Source organism: Carassius auratus, unplaced genomic scaffold (genome assembly GCF_003368295.1).
Source record: "Carassius auratus strain Wakin unplaced genomic scaffold, ASM336829v1 scaf_tig00031378, whole genome shotgun sequence".
Lineage (NCBI taxonomy): Eukaryota > Metazoa > Chordata > Actinopteri > Cypriniformes > Cyprinidae > Carassius > Carassius auratus.
In genome coordinates this window covers 149,487-175,007 of record NW_020525920.1, presented here as the reverse complement: position 1 = coordinate 175,007, position 25,521 = coordinate 149,487, and the positions used below count along the sequence as shown (strand labels likewise).

The 25,521-nt window shown below is 36.9% G+C and overlaps 1 protein-coding gene and 2 long non-coding RNA genes across 4 annotated transcripts; all 3 read right to left on the bottom strand.

Annotated features, from left to right (window-relative positions):
* Positions 1 to 1,564: 1,564 nt before the first annotated feature.
* On the bottom strand, positions 1,565 to 4,502 carry LOC113080456 (uncharacterized). Its single transcript, XR_003281859.1, has 3 exons — positions 3,629 to 4,502; positions 3,419 to 3,505; positions 1,565 to 1,793 (listed from the first exon to the last, which is right to left on the bottom strand). It is a non-coding gene; the product is annotated as an uncharacterized LOC113080456 (long non-coding RNA).
* A 5,670-nt stretch (positions 4,503 to 10,172) lies between these two features.
* On the bottom strand, positions 10,173 to 17,364 carry LOC113080455 (mucin-2-like). Of its 2 annotated transcripts, XM_026252629.1 has the most exons (6): positions 17,167 to 17,364; positions 16,580 to 16,622; positions 15,818 to 15,920; positions 13,870 to 13,988; positions 11,403 to 13,046; positions 10,173 to 11,279 (listed from the first exon to the last, which is right to left on the bottom strand). In XM_026252629.1, the coding sequence occupies exons 4-5, from the start codon at positions 13,899 to 13,901 to the stop codon at positions 11,933 to 11,935; spliced, it is 1,146 nt and encodes a 381-aa protein (XP_026108414.1). In that variant the 5' UTR covers positions 13,902 to 13,988; positions 15,818 to 15,920; positions 16,580 to 16,622; positions 17,167 to 17,364; the 3' UTR covers positions 10,173 to 11,279; positions 11,403 to 11,932. The 2 variants fall into 2 exon arrangements, with proteins under 2 accessions (XP_026108414.1, XP_026108415.1); XM_026252630.1 differs by lacking the exons at positions 16,580 to 16,622; positions 17,167 to 17,364 and adding an exon at positions 16,069 to 16,189.
* A 6,776-nt stretch (positions 17,365 to 24,140) lies between these two features.
* LOC113080459 (uncharacterized) lies at positions 24,141 to 24,934 on the bottom strand. Its single transcript, XR_003281860.1, has 3 exons — positions 24,802 to 24,934; positions 24,521 to 24,633; positions 24,141 to 24,412 (listed from the first exon to the last, which is right to left on the bottom strand). It is a non-coding gene; the product is annotated as an uncharacterized LOC113080459 (long non-coding RNA).
* Positions 24,935 to 25,521: the final 587 nt, after the last annotated feature.

Genomic DNA, 25,521 nt, shown 5'->3' with positions numbered 1-25,521 from the left:
CAACTATGTGGTAAAAGTAAAATGACATGGACTAACCTTCAACTTCAATAATCCAATCCAGTCAGTGACCAACTGCCACCTCCTCCAAGGCTCTTGTCAGTTCCTCTCAGGGAGTAATGTATCGTGAAGAGTCCAGCGAGGAGGCAGCTGACAGGGTGAGTGGACCACCACAAAAGTGTTCCTCCATAATGGAAGAGTGCTCCTTTATGGCATTTAGCACCTCAATGTCTCCAGTCCTTCTTTAAGTCTTTTAATCAGATAAGTACATTTGTTGTCAGAATCAAAGATTTCTTAATCATCAGTAGAGTTCTATCAATATTTCATATGCAACACAAGTGTACAAGTAACACATTTATGGAAACTTGACCCCTACAGTGTACGTTGTTCTTACCTTTTATTTTAACACCTTTATTAATATTAAGAAAAATGGGTGATCAAACATGTAATCTTACTGTCTGAGAGACATCTCTATCATTCCCTCCAGATAGTATGTTAGTGCTGCATTGATAAGATCCTGACGTTCTTCGAGGGTTGAAACCTTGCTTAAGGCACCGAGCGTGTGGAGACAGTTTGAAGCCCTGAAGTTTTGAAGTCCCTCTTGGTACATTTTAACAAAGAGACGGAGAAGGTCAAAGCGTCACAAAGTTACTCCATCTATGAACCTTTGTGCTATTTATAGAGTGAAATATACACGCCCCACCCCTGAATCCTTATTCACTCGGTCACATATAGCTCCTCAACAGACCAAGAGCATACCCCTCCCCACCCATTTAAAAAAAATAGCACAATACAAAGTAAGTAGGGGTAACTGCAGCCTGGAGCAACGGGCGTGGCAAAATGTGGGCGTGTCGAAATGTTTCTCATTGGTGGAAAGAAAGGTAGGGGGCGTGGCAAAATGTTTAGCGAAAACTGTCTGTTCCGCCTAAAGGCGAGCCATACTCTTAATTGTTATTGACCTATAGATTAATAGAAAGCGATAAATTAAACACAATCCCATAAAACCAATTGAAATTCATCCAGTGTAAAAACAGCGTTAATGATGTAAATAATATTATTTTAAATTACTTTCGAAAGTACCTTCAAAACATCTTACTGACGTCATCACCACTGCACGTTTAACTTAGGTTTTAGTTTATCAATGATCAAAAACAGATTACAATTATTTTTGAGAATACAAACATCTCTTAACACAGTTAGTCGCACTTTATGTTCTTAAGTTAAAGTCAGCTGTATTTGTTAACATTAGTGAACTAACAAGAACAAACAACGTACAGCTGTATGTTTATTAACTAACAAAGTTTAATAAATACTGTATCAAATGTATTGCTAATAGTTAATGTTACTTAATACATCAGTCAACAAATGAAACTTTATTGTAAAGTGTTACACTAGAAAACTAGGTTTTGCCTGATAGAGAAAAATGTGTAAAAATTTAAAAACTAATACATTTAAAAAGTAGTCAGAAGAGTTTATTAACATTGTTTTAAGTTACATTAACCAATTAAGCAAACAGACACAGCTTTATCCACTAAAAGTTTTATTTAGCTTCAGTTTCAGTCACCAATTCAAGTAAAAAGATAGATAGATAGATAGATAGATAGATAGATAGATAAACCACTCATTCATTCATTCATTCTGTAGTAGCAGTCCATAGATAAGAATCCAGCAAACTGTTTGTCTGAATAGAAAGCTGTGAAGACCACAGTATCTACATCCATCACATCTGCTGAGCTCCAGCTCCACTCTGTGTGTCTTCCTCACATCTGGACTGACAGACTTCCAGTCAACTATACCTACACAAGAGAAAACAAGATTCAAACAAGTAACCAATAAGTAAAATAAAATATCCAATAAAATGAAGCGCAAGAGTCTGAGACTGCAAGTCTGCAGCCAGACCCTTCTCCATTATATTATAATACAACTGTACTACTGACTCTTCACTGAGTAACAAAAGTACATATGCTTCCTGTGCATGGTTTCTAAAAGAATGGAATCAGAAAAAAGTTGACTGGCACTCATCTATACCACAGGTTATACTAATATTTACATTTACATTTATTCATTTAGCAGACGCTTTTATTCAAATCGACAATATACAAATGAGGACAGAGTTGAAGCAATCAAAAACAACAAAAAGAGCAATGATATATAAGAGCTATAACAAGTCTCAGTTAGCCTAACACAGTACACGTAGCATGGGATTTTAACTAATATAATAAATAAAAAGAAAACAGATAGAATAGAAAAAGAATAGAGCAAGCTATTTGGTTAATGTGCATGTACCACTCCAACATGTTGAGTTAACTTCAGAAGAGTGAATGTCCTTCGAGTGCACTTTGGACAATGGAACAGTCAAGGCATGAGGATCTAATACAAGAGGCTAATCATTCAGAGTAAAGTCTCCATCTTCTAATATTGACAGTGTGCCTCTGAAGGAAAGTCGGTGTCTTTCTCAGGTGTGGTGGATATGCAATGTTGAAAGCAGAATACATCCAGAAGGCTGTTATGAAGCTTCATCAAAGCTGGTGCACGGACACACATCTGTTTCATCTTCTGTCACCACACTGAGCACTCAAACTATGATGACATTTTACAGTCAGTATCCATCAGGTGTACGGTAGGAAAGGTGTAGCCGGGTCCCCCTTTCATAAAATAAATAAATAAAAAGAACAACAACAACAATAATAATAATAAAGAGAAAAAAAGAAAACACTTTTCAGATTCATCAGATTCTGTTGCATCCTCTTTGGCTCAGACAGTGTAGCTACATTCACTGCAGAACTGCAGAAACAATCAGAAGCTAATGTATAAGCTTCACAATATACCATGCATTTCATCTTCTTGTATACACTGATAAATCTTACATTGTTTTCTAAAACTATTGCTTTACATTTTTTACAGATGGGCTAAAAAGGTACAGAATAATATTACCCGAAAAAATTTGGAACTATATTTTACAGTTGATGAGTTTTTTTCTTTAATATACTCACTCGAGAAACATCTACATACTTACTGAACAAGGTGCTTTAGATGTAAAAAATAATAAAAACATAGAACTTCATAAACATTAAGATGATGGTCAGGCTGTGAAGAAGTGGAGTACATACTAAAAATATTTAAATATCTGTACTACAGTATCTTCCTTACATTAACCTGCACTAAGTGAAAATGTAAAATTGATTAACTGTCCAAAAATAAATGATGCATATGTCAGTGTGCTTACATATGCTACAATAACCTGCAAGTGGAGCACGTTCTGCTTTACATTTCAGGCTTCGGGATGTGTCAGATGTGCTTAAAACACAAACTTGACTGATTGTCATTTTCCAGCAAATAAAGACAACATCTTGTTACTACAACATTGTGTGTGATTATGTTGATAGAGATAAATCAATGTTTTAAAAACACTGTAACTTACACAGTCGTTTCTTTCTATATTTCTCTGGAAAGCGTTCTTCACATCAGTGTGTTGGCAGCTTGAATATACTCTGCATTAGTTCGACACCTGGCAGAAAGGTAGAAACTAACTCTAAATTAGAGTTTTTTTATTTTGTCTAATCGTCTTCAGATTGTGAATTGATCATAGTACAGTTGTAATAGCAGAGGTGGTAATCATTATTATACTTACAGGATGTATTCTGTACTCTCTTGTACAAAAAGGACGCAGATATAAACAATCATCTCTGAAGGATTCGCCGTCGATGCGGTCATTGTTTTGTCTCACTGTACATATGTCTGTCAACAACAATAAACTATTTACTAAAGCTGCAAGATATAATGCAAAGTAAAAATTATGATCGTATTGTAACAAACTTATCTTAATATACATATTTGTGGTATATAAAGTATAGATAAACGTATAAACGATGAATAATTACCTCACGTCTTATCGCCGCCACCTTGTCTAAGGAAATTACATAAATGTTTACTGCTGATTGGCCAGCACAGTAAAACTACTTTCACCAATGAGAAACCTTTTGGCACACCCCTACCTTTCGGCGCGCCCATTGCTCCAGGCTGCAGCTACCCCTGTCTCATACAAAGAGGCAATTTTGCCCTCGAGTTTAAGGTGTTAATTACATTACAGATTCAACTTTTGACATCTTAAAGACCAAAAACAGTATAACTGTCAAATCTACATCTTACCTTGTCCAGCTGGTCATGCAGTTCAGTGTCATAAACCTCTATTATGTTCACAGGTGGAGCAGGGATCCCTGAGAGCTGTCAATACAGCCTTCTGGCCAACACAAAGGGTCCCACCCCACCATGAGCAATGCAGACTGATATCATACCTAACACCACTCTAGTTAAAATATTTAATATTCACAACTGAATTCAGTCGCTACTGATTGCTTAGTGTAAAATGGACATGGACATCTAAAAGAAAAAAAGTGAACTGTTTGAAATTTTTTAATTTGTATGTTTGTTCTATTTTATTTGTGCTATTTACACAATGTTAAAGTTTGTAGGTGTCCAGGTACAGAAATTATTAATTAAATGTAAAATAGCAATGGATGGTCTTCAATGTAACATTTTTATATTCAATCGAGCCAAAATTTATTCAGACACTTTCAAAATTTCTCTCATTATCACAGTTTATTTGCTATAGTTTAGAATTTGGTAATAAAACATGACAAGAACTGTCACATTAACAAGAGTTAAACTGTCAGAAAAAAATTCATCTTGATAAACTCAGATAACTTTAAAATAAAGGTATGTAATGGATTACAATCAACCAAAACTTCAGACAACTGTTAGTGTGACAACATTTACACAACTATTAACATTTTGTTGACCAGTTACCAAGCAATGCTTCATTTTGTTCAGTCTTTTGGTGTGAAAAGGTTGCATTAGCAATTCAGGAAAAAACACATAAGCAAAACGTGGTCAGGTCAAAGTGTCTGAATAATTGTTGCTCCCAATTTTATTTTATTTTTTATCAATTTCACTATTAGTCCACTGTATTGATAATTTTTGGGTATAATATGTCACAGTTCACTTTATTTTCACTTTATATAATTACATTAATGAATTATAATGTCATGCACCTACTAGTAAAAAAAAAAATATATATATATATATATAATATTGTATCTGTTTTTAAAAACCAGGATATTATACCTGGGGTACCCCTTTTCTGACCCGAATATTTGGTCTTGTAAACGCGTTTCGGCATATCCCCATCAAAATGTGTGTTCTGCGCATGTTCTATTCGCAAGGATTCTTGGTCTTTTGAGTAGAGACGTCGCATAAAAAAAACCCGCGTGCAGTATAGCGGAAGTAAACAAGTCGAGGTTAACATGGCGAGACGCAGCACAACACCACACTTTTGGAGTACCAGCGCAAAAGCATAAACAAAGACTATCGCCATCTGCCCCAAACTATTCATTATCTGCCTGCTGCTGCTGCTGCTGCTGCTGCTGTTGTTGTTGTCTTTGGATACAGGAAGACGAATCGGAAATGACACATATTGCGTCTTACGTCCAGACGCTAACCGTGCGTCGCCGTTTACATCGGGATATTGGCGACTGATTACACATTCCATGTATACAGGAGTAACTCTCTCTGCTCACGCATGTAAACGGGTTATCCCGAATGTTTCAGAAACCCGAGTAGTGACCTTATCCCGACCATAACCCGAATTTTAACAGATTGTAAACGTAGTCATTGTCTTCTGTGAGTGTTGTCTGTTTTGTGCCATGTGCTCATCATTGTTTTAGTTGCTCCACCTGTGTTTCTCTCCTGCTACCTTCACTCCACACACCTGGTCACTCAATCACACACACACACACACACGCGCGCACACACACACACACACACACACACACACACACACACACACACACACACACACACACACACACACACACACACACACACAGCTGTTGCCCATTATCACAGACTATATATTCTTGTCTCACGCACCACTCTGTCTCTCTGTGGTATGTTAATTGTTGCTTGTCATTCGTGTTTTGCATTCCGGTAGCTTCTGCTCGTGTCCCTGTGATTTGGTTATGTTTTGTTTTTGCCTTGTTTGGCTTTTTGTTCCTGTTTATTAAAGTAATTTCTTCCCTGCATTTGGACCCAGACCTGTTCTTTCCTCTGCACCCCCTTCCGCACCGTGACAGTGAATGCTTTTAAAAGGTATAAATAGTCCTAACTTTAGATAAGCTCACAAAAATAGATAGCTCGCAAATACTATAGCTATCAAAACTGGGCCAATACAGCTTTACCACATTGTGCGCTCTCCCACACTGTTAAAAATCGCTGTAAAAGAACGGCCAAATTTCGACAGTAAAATACTGTTTTTCATTTAAACAGTGCATTCTGGGTAATATTCATCGTTTTCGAGAAGTAGCCTGCTGCTATATATCGTAAATTAACAACGTTCAAATTCGACACTCAGCGGCTGTGTTTCAAATCACACCCTACACCCTCATTCACTATTCCCTACATGAGTTTACTAATATAGTCCACCTGACAGAGAGAATGAACACTAATGAGTGAATTCAGACAATGATCAACAGCTGCTGTTAATGAGTAGAATCACTGAAGAAAAAAAAACATGAAATACAACTAGAGTTGTTCCGATTCCGATACTAGTATCGGAAATATCTCCGATACCACAACAAATTCTGGCATCGGCATCGGCGAGTACATGAACCCATATACCGATCCGATACCATTTTCTTAAAAAAGACCTAGTTATGACCGCAAGCTTTGCCTAACCGCTGCACGGTTCTTCTTCGCTGCTCAAAATGCATTGAAAACACAGGAAGTTGTGCTGTGTTGCCACAAGCAACCCCTGTTTAGAGCAGCGAAGAAGAAATGAAAACGCGTTAGCAGCCCTTATCTATATATGACTGGATCACTCATCACATTCTAAACTGCCAAAAGACAGTGAAGCCGCTACTATATTATAGATCAGTGGTTAGCAGTATGTCTCTGTAGTACCGGTAGTTACAGACTCTCGAGTATATTCAGTACCGGCAACTGCGTTCAGTCGCTTCCGTGTAAGTCAAAACGCAGGGCTCCAGACAGTAGCCGAATATATACTAGTGTCTGTGAATATTAAACTGCAAAATACTATTTAAATATTACTCCCGCAAAATCTACATCTCTGTGGGTGACTGGCACAGATGCGCGAGAGCTCGCTGTTTTGTAGTCTCTGCTGTGTGTCATGAGGACACGAACGCATAAACCGTCACTTCATGAGAATTTACCGTTTCATTTGAGAATACTGTCATATCATAAACACAGACACTCAAAGATCTTCATGGCAGCCCATTAAAATAAATGTTTGGTTTACATGAGTAAATTGACAATATATAAAGCTACTGTTGTAGCCTACAGTAATAATAATACATCTCTATAATAATAATAATTATGCCTAGATGGTTGCTTGTTTTTTACTTGTTTTTTACTTGTTAGAGATTATCTGATTAATATATCTTTTTTTATATTCCTAGACTTATTTGTTGCAGTTTTTTTATACAGTTATATTGTAAAACTTAAATACCTTTTTTAGTTTGCGGTGTTAGATTTTTGGCTGCATTTGAAGTTCTTTTTTGCATAAGAAAATAAATAATACTGTCAAATTCATGTTAGATAATAAAAATACTGTAATAAATACAGTAGTTCACCATGTATTTGTTCATGTTTTATTGAGGGATCTGTCTGAAGCACACCATAAAAAAATTCTAGCAATTTACACAGGGCTAGTAGTATATACAGCTGTATATACAGATATACACCCAGGTATCGGATCAGTACTCGGTATCGGCCGATACCCTGAGCCCAGGTATCGGAATCGGTATCGGGAAGAGAAAAAGGGTATCGGAACATCTCTAAATACAACTGACTTCAGCCACAGCCTTAGATGAAATCAACTGAAGATTTAAACGATCAACAAACAGCTTCACCAACTTCACACATTACTAACCAGACTGACTTTATTTCTGTCAGATCAGAGAACAGAGATCAAAAGATCTTATTGAGAATTAAAGAGATTTAGATGATAATGTTACTGTTTCGTTTAGCGTCACCATTGTGGAGATCAGTGTTTGCTTTAGTTGGGCTCCTGACCATTGACTTTTACACTTTACATTTTGTTTTATTGCTGTATTTGTATCTTTATGATGCATCTGTTACAGCAGTATTAATTTTGATAGTCAAGGGATTATGGTTGTTTCTAACAGGCATGATCTACTAGACTTACTTAAAGTGTTGCTATAATAATCAAATATTAATTTGGTGTTGAAATATTTGAGTGAATGACACTTCAATTTAGTAAGATTGAAAAGTAGTGTGATAACCAGTATTTATGGATTTAACGACTAGTTTTAGTTAAAAAGTATTTCGGGCAGCAGTCCCCACAACACTCAAAGAGAGAAATCAACAATCAGCATATGAATCTCAACAATGGTGACAATCTAAAGGTTCATGATGCAATGCATGCTGGGTACCAGCACAGGATAAAACTCATCCATGATTCCCAGCATGCATTGCGGCATGAATAAATTATGCCCCTGAATTGTTCACTTATTTTCTTGAGTTCTTATGTGCTTATAATTTTGCATTTGTTTTAAGTTTTAGTAGCATGTGTTGTGATGTTCAGAACTGATCTGTTCATTTATTTTGTGGATTGTCACCATTGTTGTGATTCATACGATGATTCTTGATATTTCTGTCTAAATTTCAGCAAAGATTTTTTTTTATTTATTATGAGTGACATTTTCTTAACAGTCTTTCATAACTTATGGCTCAGCAGTGTTCCTTCTCATGCTGTAGTATCAATATTCAATAAGAGAAGAGATACGGGATTAGATCAGAAATAATAGTATTTGTTCTTGTCAATCTATAAACAACAATATCAGATTTTTTTTCTTCTGTGTACTTTTGTTTTGCTATAACAGGTTCCAAAGGCGCATTGTTACAGCATGAAAAAAAAAAACCCTTAGTTGTTGAAAAGTCACGTTCAAGAGCCCAACTAAAGTAAACACTGATCTCCATCATGGTAGTGAAAAAAACACCTAAACCTATTTAACTCTCCATAAGTTCTTCTGTAGACATCTGACAGAAATAAAGTCAGTCTGGTTAGTAATGTGAATCTGGTGAAGCTGTTTTAGTAGTTGTTTAATCAGATCTTGAGAGATTTGATGTATTCTTTTATTCAGTTGATTTCATCTAAGGCTGTGGCTGACGTCATTTGTAGTTCTTGTGTTTCTCTTTCCTTCAGTGATTCTGCAGGTGTTTATCACTAATGCTCAATCATCAATTAATCACCGAATTATCTCATTAACTTCACTGATTCAGTGTTACTCTAACACTCTGTAGTGTGCACACATTATAAGTGTTCATTTAAAACTGAGGATTTTCTTGTGGGGTTTAAAGGGTTAAAGATTTAAGATGAAGAAAAAACAGAATGAAACATAATTTAACAGTAATAAACTGTAATTAATTTACAGGAAACAAACTGTAGAAAAACAGTTATTTACTGGCACCCCTGCTGCCAGTAAATAACTGTTTTTCTACTGTTTCTTGCCGTAAATTAATGGTTGCCAGCAAAAAAAAAGTGTTTTTCTACAGTTTTTTGCCGTCAAGTCAAGGAAAAACAGTAATATACTGTAAAATGTAAACGTCAGATTTACCAAATGAAAAATAAGTTAATTTAACTAAAATATTTGTGAACATCCATAGAAAAAAAATTAGGCAAAGTCATACACTGATAATGAGAGTAAATACTGAACTTGACTGTATTAATGTGTGTTTGCACAAGAGAGATCGTTTAGTTTAATGTAGTTTTGTTGTTCACCATTGTGCTGTAGAGTAGAGCCGGTGCTTCTGTCAATGATGAGCCACAAATTCAGATTTTCTGCTGCTTTATATAAAGGCAGTAAATGTGGAGTCGCTGATACAGTGGTGATCTCTGTGTTAAGTACTTCAGCACATACATGTGTAATACAGCTGACAATGAGCTGCAGTGATTTGAGTAAAAGTCATGTATTTAGTTACTTTATTACTGCACATTAAGTGTAAGAAATATTCCTTCTCAGTGGACTCAAATGAAATAAGTTCATAGTACTAACATCGTAGGAATGCTAGTTTAAAAACTCGAACTGTTTGAAGCAGTGGGAGTGGAGTTAATTTCCATGGTAGAATTTACGGTAAAATACTGTTAAAAAATAAGAGTGGTAAATTAATGGTTAAGAGCTGTAAATTAACAGTACTTTACTGGCACCCCTGCTGCCAGAAAATTACTGTTATTTAACGGCAAAATTTTTGACAGTGCACGGACGGCAATCAGTTTTTTGCAGATAATCACTTTGTGATAGGCTGTATTAATATTTCAACATTTAAGTAGGGCATATTTGTTCTGTCACTTAAATTTAGTTCAACACTTCCATAATTCCATAGTTTGACAAATTATAGCTCTGATATATAGGCTAGGCTTTAAATCAACGATTTAATATCTAACATCAAAGCGACTAGAATCAGACATAACAAGTCTGCATGTTCAGCAATGAGAGTCTAAGTTCAATGACTTTTTTTCAACATTCACAGATGTTATAGGTAGGCCCACGAGAGAACTTGTGTGGGGCTTTCATGTTAATGTCAAATAAAACATCGCTTTGATATCATGTAGGTTCAAAGTAACTAACCAATAACATCAGGTCATATTATACTTTGCTGGCTGAGTATCTGCACCATTGTCGATCGAACGCGGAGAGAGTAGGCAATAGTTACCTGAGATAACTATGGCCAGCCCTGCGAAACGTAGAGAGGAGGATTGGGACGTAGAAGGGTATCTACACAACGTTTCTCCAGCGAAAAACTCAAAAAAGAAAAATAAGTATTTTACCGCTGTGATTCAGAGCGGAAGGAGGGAGTTTCATAGAGTTGTGAGCTTCTCGATGGAAAAACTATCTCTGTCTTTTGTTGTATTTCTGCAGGCTACTCCGATACTAATGGATTCAATGTGATCTGTAATAGAGCCACATGTCTTGATGTTGTGAGCGTTCTCCAACAGCGCACCTCCAAGCAGTACAAGGCTGAGTGTAGCCGATGTTAAAGCTATGGGGCCCAGACAAAATGTAAGTAGCCTATGCTATATCTTGTTTTTATGTACTTGCAGGTAGGTGAGCTGGAAGCAAAAGTGATGTCCCGTGCAGCGGTTAGCAAAATCGTGCTGGTCAAGAAAGAGGAGTGTGAACTGAAGGAGATATGGGTCAGCGACGGGACCGGAGAAATGAAGCTCACGCTCTGGGACAGCCTTATTTCTGAAATTCAAACATCGAAATCATATTCATTGTCAAATCTGTCTACAAGAGAGCAAAGTGGAGAAATTAGTTTAACAACAACTCCATCCAGCAAAATTAAAGAAATCCCACCACTGGACGTACCTGATAGAGACGACGATCTCCGGTATTCAAATTATAGCCCGACATCGCTGTCCAAAGTGCCACAGCCCGCAGAATAATTTTATTCCAAAATCCATTACACAGAGATGTGAATCTTGCAAACTAATGCAAAGATCATCTTTCTACAAGTCAACCTACGGCAGAATTCTTGTTCTTACAACACATCATGGAGATAACTCGCTGACTCTGTCAGATTTATGCCTAACTGCTTACTTTGACAAATACGGCATAAAGCATTCACCCAACGATCTGGAGTCCATTGAAGAACATTTCCTTAATCGTTCCGAGTTCGAAATGACCATCAACGACGTCTCACTGGTGACTTGCATAATCCACCCGACTAAAGCTCAGCAGAATGAAGATTGGGAAGATGATCTTGTGTTGATTGAAATTGATGGTGAAGGTGGCGTGGTTGTTGAGGGTGTTGCTGACGCTGGTGCTGAAGGTGGTGAGGTCGCTGGTGGCGGTGCTGAAGGTAGCGTGGCTGGTGAGGGTGCTCCTGTCACTGGGGCTCAAGGTTGCGTGGCTGAAGGTAGCGTGGCTGGTGAGGTCGCTGGTGGCGGTGCTGAATGTAGCGGTGCTGAAGGTAGCGTGGCTGGTGAGGTCGTTGGTGGCGGTGCTGAAGGTAGCGTGGCTGGATAGGGTGCTCCTGTCCCTGGGGCTGAAGGTAGCGTGGCTGGTGAGGTTGCTCCTGTCCCTGGGGCTGAAGGTAGCGTGGCTGGTGAGGTTCCTCCTGTCACTGGGGCTGAAGGTAGCGTGGCTAGTGAGGGTGCTCCTGTCACTGGGGCTGAAGGTAGCGTGGTTGGTGAGGTTGCTCCTGTCACTGGGGCTGAAGGTAGCGTGGCTGGTGAGGGTGCTCCTGTCCCTGGGGCTGTAGGTAGCGTGGATGGTGAGGTCGCTGGTGGCGGTGCTGAAGGTAGCGTGGCTGGTGAGGGTGCTCCTGTCCCTGGGGCTGAAGGTAGCGTGGCTGGTGAGGTCGTTGGTGGCGGTGGTGAAGGTAGCGTGGCTGGTGAGGGTGCTCCTGTCCCTGGGGCTGAAGGTAGCGTGGCTGGTGAGGTCGCTCCTGTCCCTGGGGCTGAAGGTAGCGTGGCTGGTGAGGTCGCTCCTGTCCCTGGGGCTGAAGGTAGCGTGGCTGGTGAGGTCGCTCCTGTCCCTGGGGCTGAAGGTAGCGTGGCTGGTGAGGTCGCTCCTGTCACTGGGGCTGAAGGTAGCGTGGCTGGTGAGGTCGCTCCTGTCACTGGTGCTGAAGGTAGCGTGGCTGGTGAGGTCGCTCCTGTCACTGGTGCTGAAGGTAGCGTGGCTGGTGAGGTCGCTCCTGTCACTGGTGCTGAAGGTAGCGTGGCTGGTGAGGTCGCTCCTGTCACTGGTGCTGAAGGTAGCGTGGCTGGTGAGGTCGCTCCTGTCACTGGGGCTGAAGGTGGCGTGGCTGGTGAGGTCGCTGGTGGTGGTGCTGAAGGTAGCGTGGCTGGTGAGGTCGCTCCTGTCACTGGGGCTGAAGGTAGCGTGGCTGGTGAGGTCGCTCCTGTCACTGGGGCTGAAGGTAGCGTGGCTGGTGAGGTCGTTGGTGGCGGTGCTGAAGGTAGCGTGGCGTGTTCAGGACGGCAGTAGGCTAATTGAGTCGAGTAACTGATGTAAAAAAAATATATATATATATATGGCTAGTTAATATGCACATTTATAGTAAAATTCATTATATTGTTATGGTGATTGTATTTTTTTATATTGCTACTCACCCTAGTGCATGTAGTCTATGTTCACTGCACTTGATTGTTCTGTGTTCTTTTTTTTGTTCTATGGTTTGTCCCTGTATTTTAATTTGGTTCTAAAATTTAAAACACGGTGAGTGATTGTGATTCACTTTGTCATTAGTAGGCTAGGCCTATTTTTTATTTTTATTTTTTTATTACTATTGCCAATTAGCTGTTTGGCCTTGTTAATAAATTACTTTCTGTGTAATGAATTGTTTTTCTATTATTATTCTGTAGCAGGCTAGCCTTTCAGTTTAATTTCGCAATTAGATTTGAAACTTAAAACATTTGTGGTAAATTAATATTTAGCAAATTTAAAGTCAATTTAAAAAGCAGTGGTATTATCCAAACTATTTAAATTATTATTATTTAATTATAAAAATATAGTGCCTAAGTGAAGCAAATAAACAACTAATTTAATGATTGCATTAATCAATAGGCTACTGTAGAATTAACAATAGACTATATAAAGTAGATTAACTTACCAATAATAATAATAAATAATTGTGTGTTTTACATGAATATAGAAATGTTTGTAGATTGGTTGTTTATTATGTGGTTTCACTGTTTGGATGGTGTTACTGTCTGCAAACAATGACAAATATTGTATCCAAAATCTGTGTTCATGCCTCCTTATACAATTACTAAAGTTCATTAGCAATTAATATTTTTATGAAAACATGTTTTAAGTTGTGATTTACCACCACTGGCACGTCATCGGACCTGTGGTCATCGTGGCCCCAAGGTGTGTCCCAACCACCTCCCCCCCACAGACGTCCCTTATTTTTCTGTATTGAAGGTGGCAACCCTAGATACCATTCTGTGGAAAATAAAATACAGAGAAAAAAAGGTACTTGTGAAAACTCAAAATATAAATAAATATACATAAAAACAGACAGGTTTTTAATATTTCGAAAGAAGTGTTCTGCTCATGAAGGTTGAATTCATTTGATCAAAAATACTGAAAAACTAATTATAAATCAATTTTATTTATTAATTAAAAATAAATTGTGACTTCTTAAGTTAAAATAATAATTAATTATAATAATAATAATTATTATTATGATTATATATATATATATATATATATATATATATATATATATATATATTAGGGGTGTAACGGTTCACAAAATTCACGGTTCGGTTCGATACGATACACTGATGTCACGGTTCGGTTCGGTTCGGTACGTTTTAGATACAGCAAAATGCAAAAACATCTCAACTTTTCAGAATGCCGCAAGCGCACCGCGGGTCATGTGACAAGAACTAACCAATCAGCTTCTTCCTTTCCCATAACAACGTTGAGAGCTCAGCCAAGATGAAGGATCAGCTGATCATAGTTGTATATGGATTGCAATTTTGAAATAAATTTAGTAGCAGAGCTACTGCAAGCGATTTTTAGAGCTGCAAATCCATTTATCCTTCGCTGAAATTTCCGCGTCTCATGGAGAGAGCACGTCATTGTTGCTTAGCAAAGACAGACGCCTCATGAGCGCTTCTGCCCGAGCGCTTTGGAAAGGAGGAGAAAGACGCGCTTAGCGTTTTCCACGCGTTTTTAGGAGCGATATGTGAACGGACCCTAAGGCGCTCGCTCACTCAGCACGCGCTGAAGGCTCATTGCAAAATGTCTAATGCATTTAACAGACCAGAAATATAAGATCCTAAAATAACCAACAGGTCTGGTGTGGGTGCACTTTGGATTCCCTGTAAGCTATAATACTGGTGTCTAAATGCTGCAGGCATAGTTTGTTGCGTGCATGTTTCTCCTTTTTTTCGTCTTTTCCCAGATACTGACACAATAAGGTGATGTCGGCGTAAATGAGTTGACATGTTTCAAGTATTCACGCTGGTGTTTTTTTTTTTTTAAAGCAATGAAGCAACCGCGCGAAGCCCTCACTATATAGGATTTTAGAAAGAATGCAGAGCACTAGTGTAGTGTGCAAACTTACCACAGTGTGGATTTCAGAAAGTGTGCAAAGACTTCACGTGCACACTTACCATAACATGGATTTACAAATAATGTTCTAAGGAGGGGCTCTCATGTCACTCTGATCGAGCAGCTCATAGATGGAATCATGCATCTCAAACAATATGTTTGAGAGTCATCTTCTTTTTCTAGTCTGTTAAACGCATTGGCCATTTTGCAACGAGCCTTCAGCGCGTACTGAGTGAGCGAGCGCCTGACTGAGTCATAACATAACATAAACATAAGTTGGTGTTTTTTTCTTCTTCGGGAGTGTCAGGGGCGTTGCCTGTTACGTCGTTTGGGTTATTGGGCTACCTTGTTGAACGCATATCATTATATTTCTCTTTTTTTTTTTCAAATATAATTAATTAGTCCAACGAACCGTTCGGTATGCATAATGCGTACCGCGTACCGAACCGAAAGCCTCGTACCGAACGGTTCAATACGAATACGCGTATCGTTACACCCCTAATATATATATATATATATATATATATCACATTAATATATATAGTATTAATATAAGTGGTCAATTTTTTATTTAATTTTTACATAAGGAAATGTATTATAATATTTACATGAGTTGCTTTCATTAATATTAAAAATACATTCCAAAATAAAATACTATCTTTTGAATACCCTTTGTTCACTCTTGTTTAATATTCAATGAAAAGATCAACCTTTCCACTCTAGGGTTAACTGGAAATCCAAGAGAAGAAATCTCTGAAAGTCCAGAAGCACAAATCAGTATGTCCTCAAGGTGAAGCTCTGGACATTCTCCCCCTAGGAAATAACATTTACAGTTAGTGTGAAAATACATTCATACAAGTGTGAAATACATTTGTAATCAATTACAACCAACATGTTCTATTGCAGTTTAATGTTCTTCTCCTTGCTTGTATATTTGTGTAATATCTGTATATCTATTTACCCCTCGGATGAAGCCTCTTATCTTGCACAGGTAAAGGTCCTTGAAGTATGGTGCAAAGATACACAGCTAGAAATGAATGTGGCAAAGACGAACGAGCTACTTTTTTACAAAAAACAAGACATAATAACAGAGCCAGTTTTACTTAATAGTCAAGAAGCTGAAACTGTGGAAACTTTTAAATATCTACGGTTCTTGATAACCACCTGAGTTTTACTGATAATACAGAATTGATCTTTAAGAAATGCTCACAGCGACTCTGTCTGTCTGTTGAAACTGTCTGGAGATCAGTGCTCAGATTATCAAGCGTGTGTATATCACACACACTGATAGTGTTTTAACTTTACATCTCTCTGCTTGGTTTGACCATTTAAACTGTAAGTTTAAGAAAAAGCTCAACAGGAGAGTGTCAATGGCTAGTAAAATAGTAGGAAAACCACAAAAAACACTGTCCCAAATATACATTGACAGAACGAGGAAGAAAGCAAGGAAAATCACTGTAGATAGTACTCACCCCGTCTCTAGCGAGTTTGAGATGCGCTTCAGAGTGCCTCTGGCTAAAAGTATTTATAAAAAACAAACAAACCAACAATAAATAAATGAGCTGCTGTTTTTATGTATCTAGGTATATTATTCTTAATATGATATTTTGCTTTGTATCTTTCTTTATTTTATTTTTTATTTTGAGTCATTAAGGAATATTTCTTCATTATGCTTGAGACATTGTTTGTATGTTTATCTGTTCTGTACTTTGCGACGAGCCAAAGAAAAATTTCCACCCCGGTGGACAATAAAGATTTATTCTATCTAAGCATACAAATGTGTCCTTGCTCTTGACATACAATCACCAATGAACACCACTTTAGTTTTAATGAGGGGAAACAAACCTATATGAGGGTGGATAAGAACCCGGAACCACCCTCTGGCCCTCTTCGGTCATTTTTGACCGAATAATTTTATATTTTGAAATTTAAAAAAACGTAGCTTCGTCGGAAAGAGATGACACTTGGTGACTTTTGTCACATTAGCAATATGAACACACAAAAAATAATGGACATGATTTAGATATGTTAAAGAGTCCAAAGAAATAGTCACACTTACCTTGAAAAATGACAGACATGGGAAATGAATGGAAAATACGAAAAGATGTGAAAACTCAGTGAATCTTTTGGTGGTACAAACTACAACTCAGCCACTGGTCAGGAAAAAAGTGTGCAGCAATCAAGGGGTGACTCTCCAGAATATCAGGAGTGCAAAATAGACACCAATCAATAAATGGAAAAACATACAAAAGGAGCTCTCTCTCTCTCTCTCACACACACACACACACACAGAAATGAACCGGTAAGACTGCAACATTAACATTTATTGTTTAGTACATTTATTAAAATATTAATAAATTACAAAATGTTTGTATAGTGTTTTGGATTATCACTTTTCATTCCTTATTTTGTTAGATTTTTTAATTATCAAATACTGAGTAACAAAAATGCTTTCTGTGTGTTTCCTTTCTATCAAGATTTTAATGTTTGACTGTGATCATAATGTAAAACCTGATACTTATCTTACTAATAATATCTAAACCTTGACAAAAAGTAATCTTTTAGGATGTCTAGATACAGATCTAAATGCACAACCTAAAAAAAAGAAGAGATGAGGTCTAAAAAACTATGGGAATCCAAAAGTGTCTGTATATATCTATCTATATAGGGTGTTAATACAAGAGGTTACGCAACATTACACAAGTTTTTACTTTTTTAATGTCTCCAGATTTCCCAATTCTCATATAAAAAAAATGATTTTAAATGCTTTCACTCTATTTTAATGTGAAATATTGCATTTATTTAAAAATAGTAAATAAATAAAGAGATAAAAAAATATATAATTCAAATGGAGAAAGTAGCTAATTAAAATTGTAAAAATATTGCATAGTATCATAAAATTCCCTAAATATCATAACAAATAATCAACAAATATTATTGAACACAATTATATTACACTGGTTTTCCTGAAGAAAATAAAGTTACATTTCAAGGCTTCGGTCACTTTTGACTGTGAAGAAGGTAAGTGTGACTCCTAAACGAAGAGGGTCAGAGGGTTAAAACACATTAGTAGTTACTGCAAATTTATTTATTCACTATTGTGAAGACCCTTGGCATTAATTATACTGTTGTATTAATCTCTCTCTCACTTCATTTTTAATGAAAAAAAAAAAAGAAATATAAAAGGTTTCTGGATATTGGCCCATGTGTTAGAGAATACTGCCATCTGCAGCTTAGAGAAAAAACTGTATGAGCTATAGCTGAAGAAATAAAGTGCAATGACCACATATATCCAGCATAGATCCACAGGGACGCATTCATTTCAGATCAGTTTCAGGTCAATTTTTCTTCATGTTTCAACTTCTCATAACTTTGATATATATTTTGTGAACATGTATTTAATCATTTTAAAGATATAAAACAAATCAATATTTTTGTCAAAGGTTAGAGTTTGTTGTTGTCTGATATCTTTTGAATTGTCTGCTTTAGTAAATAATGTAACATAAATTTGCAGAAATCTCTCTCTCTCTCTCTCTCTCTCTCTGTGTGTGTGTGTGTGTGTGTCATGTCAACCCCTTCACATTGCTGTAGAGGTCTTCACAGTGCACCCGAGACCCGTCGACCCTGGACCCGACCCGGGACCCGTACGGGTTCGGGTCTATATTTTAAATCATCAGCCGGGTACAAATCTATTACCTCGGGTCCCGGGTCTGTTTAACATTGTGTGTAATACCCGTGCGATCGCCGATCGGAGTCATCTGACTCGAAGAACATCCGGCCGTGATCAAAGACTGCTTGTGTTTTTTGTAACTTGCAACTTGTAAAATTAGGAAAAGAAAAGAGTGAGCCAAAAAAAGTGATCTCTCTCTCTCTCTCTTGCTCGCACACTCAGAGTTAATATACAAGTGCACGCACGGTATTAATGCTTGCAGACTTGACACACTCATATTTAATATATTTCAAATCAGCAACACAATCTGAGGTGAACTGTCACATGAATGTTTTCTATTACGCTCAAATTGCGTTAAGGCATTTTAGGTTGATAAAGCTAGCACGCATGTGCAGTCATGTTTCTATGGCAACCAGTGAGGGACACTTCAACTGCCAAACCGCGTTTTACATTTTCTCCCATTTTTATAATATTATAAATGAACCGTTTAATCTTAAAGTTTTAGTGGTTCAGATTCAAACTTGATGCAGAGCAGAGAGCACAGACAGAGATCAGATGATAGTAAATAAATAACGTTAGCGGCCATGGCATTGCACAAGCAATCGTTATTATAGTTCAAAAGGCAAATAGTGTAAGTTATTATGCGAATTAACTCGAGTCAGAATGTACATGTGCACAGCTGCATTTGTCATCCGTCATCGTGACATCAAGTGGACTTTTGAAGCTGAAATAATGAGTGGATTCAGCTTGGACTTGGAATAACGAGAGGAATAACATGAATAACTTTCTTGACGGAGGATTGTAATGCATCACAGGCAGTCAGGTACAAGGAAGAGAGACCACAGCTCTTTAAATTAGGTAAGACAAAAAGCTGTATTCTTCGCAACAGGTTTATTGACTTGTAATAGCAATTTAAGGTGGAATATGCGAACGTCGGGTCCAGTCGGGTCTGTGTCATCCCGGCGGGTTCGGGTCTAGATTTCAAATAATATACGGGTCCGGGTAGACATTTCTCGGATCTACACGGGTCCGGGTCCAGCTTTTGAAATATTAGACGGGTCCGGGTCGGTTCGGTGTAGTACATTACGGGTCTCTGTCGGGTTCGGGCAGAATTTTTGGACCCGTGAAGACCTCTACATTGCTGTGCATTTATGTTTACTGCTTGAATTTGCATTTAACAGAAAAAATACTCATCGGGTCAGCACAGTCAGAAAAAACAGGTGAAGAAGACTTTGTTTGGATAAAGAATTCTATAAAATTACCCGGACTTAAAAAGAATCATGTGATTCTTATTAAATGAGGTTCATTTTTTAGGATTCTTTACCAAACCTAATCTTTGGGAACCTGACACTCAAACCTTGCACTCCAGGTAGATTGCAGACAGTTCTGGAGAATAGTGTCGCTTGAGACTAATGGGTTTCTGAATGGAAAGCACAACAGATTCTTCTTTCTTTTGCAGTTAATGTGTCTTTTTGTCTTCATGTTATTTCTGACTGTACTGACCAATGTATTATATTTTTTCACATCGTATAGTTTGATAGACGGTTAGTATCAGCTGTGCATTGTTGAAATAAAGTAACTATTGTAGTTTCATAAACATTTATTGAAAATCATATCTCAGTGTTAAAACATACATTTATACAAATGTAAAATCATCAGAACAATTACATCATAAACAAAAATTATTAAAAAAAAATTCCAGACTATCTTTTTTTTTTTACAGGATTAGGCCTATTTGCACTGTACACTACTGTTAGATACCCCCTTAAAATATTCATCTGTGTAAGCACCAGAGTAATAAAGATCCAGATTTTGTCTCATCTGAGCTATCATGAGATTGTCCCTCCACACTCTTTGAACTGTCATGTCCTCTGCAGCGTCAGTGATGAAGTCACACCAGCTGAGTCCAGTTACAGCCAGCTGACCTTAACTGCCAGTGATATTTATGAGATTTTCTTCAGGGTTGCCTGTCCATTCACAATTTTAATATGCCCAACCTCAGAAACTGTAGGAACATCTGGGCATTTCACTTCAGCAAGCCCGAATTAGGGATCTGCATTAGGGTCATAAACTTTGGCATCAGGACTGGCACCAAGGTAGGACGCATCTGGGTGCACAACAAAACCACAAGGTGAGACATTCACATTGAACAGTTGAGAGTAATGTTTGCTTTACACCCCTGAGTATCTGCCTTGCCAGTGCCTGGCCAGATGTCTCCCCTCGCACATGAGAAACCTCATAAAACCTGCTAGCTCCCGAGTCCGCTCCTCTATTATAAATGCCAACTCTTGTGTGACACTTAGGCTCTCCAAATGGAAGAACTGGTGCAAGCTCGCTAATAGGGAGTTTAGGGAACACAGGAGCATATGGATGTTTGATGTAGTTTTTGGTCACAACAGGAGGGCACTGGTAGGAGAGCACTGAACCCCGAGGCACAGGACCAAATCTGGAGTCCCCCAAAACCAGCTCTGATAGATCAGTAGGACGCAGGAAATCAGAGGTTGAGGAGAGAGTCCTTTGACAGCTTCTCCAAAAGCCAATACTGCTGGTTCAGGGAAGTGACCTAAAACAAATTATATGTTTAGGAAACTTCATCACATGGTTATTAAATTTGTTATGTGCTGTTTTACCATGATCCGTCTGAATACTTGATTCTTATTGGTAGTTCCAGTCAGTTTTAGTCATGCAAGCAAGCAAGCAAATTTTAATTATATAGCACTTTTCTAAACAAGTTAATGCAATTCAAAGTGCTTGACAAGGAAACAATAGAAACAGCAATTAGTAAAATTAAAAGAATAATTAAAAAGTAAAATAGATAGACCCATTAAGATTAAATTGAATTTAAAAAAAATCAAAATATGAATAGAAATAAATAAAAATACATCATTACAACAAAGCAAAGCACACTATAAAAAGATTTCATAAGATTTTATAGGAAGGCCTGACTAAAAAGATATGTTTTTAATTTAGATTTAAAGCTATTAATGTTTTCAGCACATCTTATGTTCTCTGGAAGATTGTTCCAGAGGTGAGGAGCATAACGGCTAAAAGCAGCATTACCAAATTTTTTAGTTCTACTATAAGATACATTTAAAAGAAAATAATCTGAAGATCTTAGAGTCCTTCTCGGTTCATATACTGTAATCATATTTGAAAGATAGTCTGGAGCAAGTCCGTGCAATGCCTTATAAACTAATAAAAGATTTTTAAAATCAATTCGAAATCTAATAGGTAACCAGTGTAATGACTTTAATACCGGTGTAATATGATCTCTTTTTTTTTACTTTTGTCAATGTTCGAGCAGCAGTGTTTTGGATTAATTGTAATTGGTTAATTGTATTCTTTGGTAGACCTGTAAGAAGGGCATTACAATAGTCAAGTCTGCTAGTAATAAATGCATCCATTAATTTTTCTGTCTTGCTCAGAGAGAGAAATGATCTTACTTTAGCAATGTTCTTTAGATGATAAAATGCTGTTTTAGTAATATTGCGTACATGAGCTTTAAAATTAAAATCAAAATCAAAGACAACTCCTAAGTTTTTTGCCACTTGGCTTGGGTTTAATCGGAGTACATTTAGTTTAGGGATCAATTTCTCTCTCTGCGTTTTTGATCCAATAAGCAAAACTTCTGTTTTATCTTGGTTAAGTTGTAAGAAGTTCTGTGACATCCAATCATTTATGTCTTTAATGCAATTTACTAGGGAATCAATTTTTACAGGGTTATCTGGAGACACAGCTACATACAACTGTGTGTCATCTGCATAACTGTGAAAAGAGAAACCATGCCTCCTGATGAGTTGACCAAGAGGTAACATATATAGATTAAAAAGTAGTGGTCCTAAAACTGATCCCTGAGGAACCCCACATGGTACTTTATAATATTCAGACATGGTATTATTAATGGATACGACAAATGTTCTTTCACTAAGATATGATAAAAACCAATTTAAAACTGTTCCAGATAGACCAACTATGTCACTTAATCTATTTAAAAGAATCTGGTGATCTATTGTATCAAACACTGCACTCAAGTCAAGAAGCACCAGAACTGAAGGCCAATTTCTGTCAAGGTTTATGTTTATATCATTTACTACTTTAATAAGAGCGGTCTCTGTACTATGATATTTTCTAAACCCAGACTGAAACATCTCTAGTTTCGAATTTGCATTTAAGAATGTACTCAACTGATTAAAAACTATTTTCTCTAGTATTTTACTTAAAAATGTAAGATTTGAAATGGGTCTATAACTACTAGGAGTTAAAATTCATTCATGGTTCTATATTAATGTGCTACTTTCATTAAAACAGATATTGTCATGGATCTGGTAAGCCCGGTCCCCACCAATCACCACCTGTGTGATTCCCTGCTCCATGTGAATTACATACAAGCCTGCACTAGAAGATCGAAGCTTCACCGTGCACTGAGGAACTGAAAACACTGAGCACATGAAACCTTATTCTAATAAACACAGTTCTGAATTAACCTTTACACCTGTGTCCCGAGTCCTACCTGACAGATATAGATTTTATCTCTATCACAGAAAATGTAATTACTAAAACTCTCTCTCAGTAATTCAAATAAATGCTATAATGTAAAAAAGTGTAAAGCTCCATGTTGTACATTAAAATAGTTTTATACGCAGCTTGATTATTGTGGTATGTAAAATATACATTTGCACCATCTTTTTGACTCAAAAATACCTTCATAAAATCCTCCCTTCCCCTTAACACACACTACACAAAACCTGAAGGTCATAAAAACACTGAAACTAATGAGATAATGAACTAAATAACAGGTGAACAGAATGAGTAACTAAACAGACTGAGGTCAAACGACAACTAAGACACCATTAATACAAAAAGTACACAAGTGTATTGAATGACTCTCCTTATATTTGGTGATGCACCGATCATACTGATGCTAGAAAGTGTTTATAAAGAAGAATATTTGTTAGATCATATCCTGATTTCTACAGTCAGACTATTGTTCATATTCTCAGTCAAACATTAGAAGCTGTTTATGCAACTTTCCATTTATATTCATCTTCATGTGGTTCAGGAAATAAACCAGTTTTTGAAAACAAGTAAATCATGTTTATTGTCATACTGTAATTACAAAAAAGCTGCAAGAGTCACATTTCACTGATGTACTGAGTAATACTCCTAAAATCATGATCATTTTGGTTAACAATCTTGGATCAATGCTGTTTTTATGAATATTTCTATTATATCAGAGTATTACTGATTTTATTTCAGTCTGTAGAAACATTGCTGTTGTTTTTCACATTCAGATTTTAGTTCAGATCTAAAAATTCAAAACAAAATGATTTTAAAAGTTTTATATGTACATTGTAATATTACAATGTTTTTTTCTATTTATTTTTTATTTGTTTTTACAGAATAACCTAATTAATGTGCCATTCAAAAAAATAAAAAACAGGTAAAATTACTGACATGTTTATACGTTCATGATGCATATATGTACATTTTTATTATAATGTATCATTTAAGGATACTCTTCTCACAGATCCATTTAACACTACTATCACATTTAGTATCAAACCATCCTGATGAATGAGTGTTAGCACAGTCTTCGTTTCCCTGATAGTCGTTTGGCTCTTCAGGCGCCCAGAACCTGCATCAACAGATCAGAGTTAGATCAGAGCTGCTTTCTGTGTGATATGATACTGACTGAGACAATCATTTATTAGATAATAATTAGTTCATTTCAGTCATTTCTCACCCAGAGGTGATGTTGATGTTGCTGCCATCAACCCATTTCCATCTGTCCTCCTCTTCAACATCAGTCAAACCAATCCAGAAATGTTCAGAACCACAAATATTCTTCACAAAATCCTGAGAAGTCAAACAATAACATGATTTATAACATAAGCAAAGACTGATTTCAGCACATTCTCTTTAATTTAAAAACTTAACACCACGATCACTGACTCACACACACACACACACACACACACACTCTCTCTCTCTCTCTCTCTCTCTCACACACACACACACACACACTTGTTCCTCTGTGTTGTTGATGATGATCAGATCTGCTTCTCTCTCTCTACAGTATCTTCTGCTCTCATTCCAGTTCTTCGTCTCAGTGGAAAATAAATAAAGACTGGATTGATGACACTTCCATCCATCTATAAACACAGATAAGCCATCCCTAGTGAAATATAATACACTAAAATGCATTGGAAATACATTTATTTCATGATAAGTATACTACAAATACATTTACATTACATTTACATTTATTCATTAAGCAGACACTTTTATCCAAAGCGACTTACAGATGAAGACAGTGGAAGCAATCAAAAACAACAAAAAGAGCAATGATATATAAGAGCTATAACAAGTCTCAGTTAGGTTAACACAGTACACGTAGCATGGGATTTTAAATAATAATAAAAAAATAAAAATAAAAAGAATAGAGCAAGCTAGTTAGAGGTCTTTGCACATACACACACACACACACACATATACAATTGCATAATAAATGAAGAGAAAATAGAATACAAAAAGATTAGAAAGGAAGTTAGATTTTTTTAAGAATAGAATTAGAATAGTGAGTGTTAAAGTTAGAGGGTCAAATAAAGATGGAAGAGATGTGTTTTAAGCCGATTCTTGAAGATGGCTAAGGACTCAGCTGCCAGGATTGAGTTGGGGAGTTCATTCCACCAGGAGGAACATTTTATTTAAAAGTCCGTAAAAGTGACTTTGTGCTTCTTTGGG